Here is a 678-nt window from a genome sequence, read left to right on the forward strand (position 1 = left end):
CGCTCAGGAAGCAGCCCCCAATCACCCAGCTGCGGGAAGCCCCATGGGCACGGGATGCCCCCGTGGGGACCCCCCAGCCCGTCGCAGCCCCTCACCTTGGCCTTGCTCTGCTGCAGGGCAGGGGCCAGGACACGGGCGGGCAGATGGGTGGTGATGAGCCGGCACGCGGCCGTATCATGCATGTCCTGCAGGGCCTCCCTGAAGTAGATCTGCTCCAGCCACGGCGCCCGCTCCCAGTTGGGGATGGTCTTGGCCGGGAGGACGTCTCCGTGGCTGAACAGCAGCGTCAGGATCTCCTGCATCCAGGTGGTGCCTGTGGACACGGGCATTAGGGCAGTGCCAGACCTATGCGGGGCACCATGTGGCACAGCACGGCACGGTGTGACACGGCACATCCCACCATGGCATGGCATGGCTCAGCACAGTGTGGCACAGTACCCGATGGCACAGGGTGGCACATCACAGCATGGCACAGCATCGTATGGCACAGCATGGCATGGCACAGATTGACCCAGATCGATGGCTCGGCACAGCATGGCTCGGCACAGCACAATGTGGCACAGAGCAGTGCTGTGTGGGGCCCTTCACCAACTAGGCACTGGGGACACAACAGGGCTGAGAAAGGGCAGGGGGTTGCTGCCCCCCTCCCCCACCCCCCCGGATAGTGGGTTTGAGGTA

General features: G+C 65.0%; 1 protein-coding gene across 1 annotated transcript in view; it reads right to left on the reverse strand.

Moving 5' to 3' along the window:
* Positions 1-329, reverse strand: part of LOC104413273 (sulfotransferase family cytosolic 2B member 1-like) — a gene marked incomplete at its 3' end in the record, with an annotated part of 656 nt that extends 327 nt beyond the window's left edge. The window contains exon 1 of the mRNA XM_010024213.1: positions 96-329. Coding sequence (XP_010022515.1) covers positions 96-329 — 234 coding nt within the window. The remainder of the gene's footprint in view (positions 1-95) is intronic.
* Between the last annotated feature and the right edge of the window lie 349 nt (positions 330-678).

Source organism: Nestor notabilis, unplaced genomic scaffold, assembly GCF_000696875.1.
Source record: "Nestor notabilis isolate BGI_N333 unplaced genomic scaffold, ASM69687v1 scaffold24990, whole genome shotgun sequence".
NCBI lineage: Eukaryota > Metazoa > Chordata > Aves > Psittaciformes > Psittacidae > Nestor > Nestor notabilis.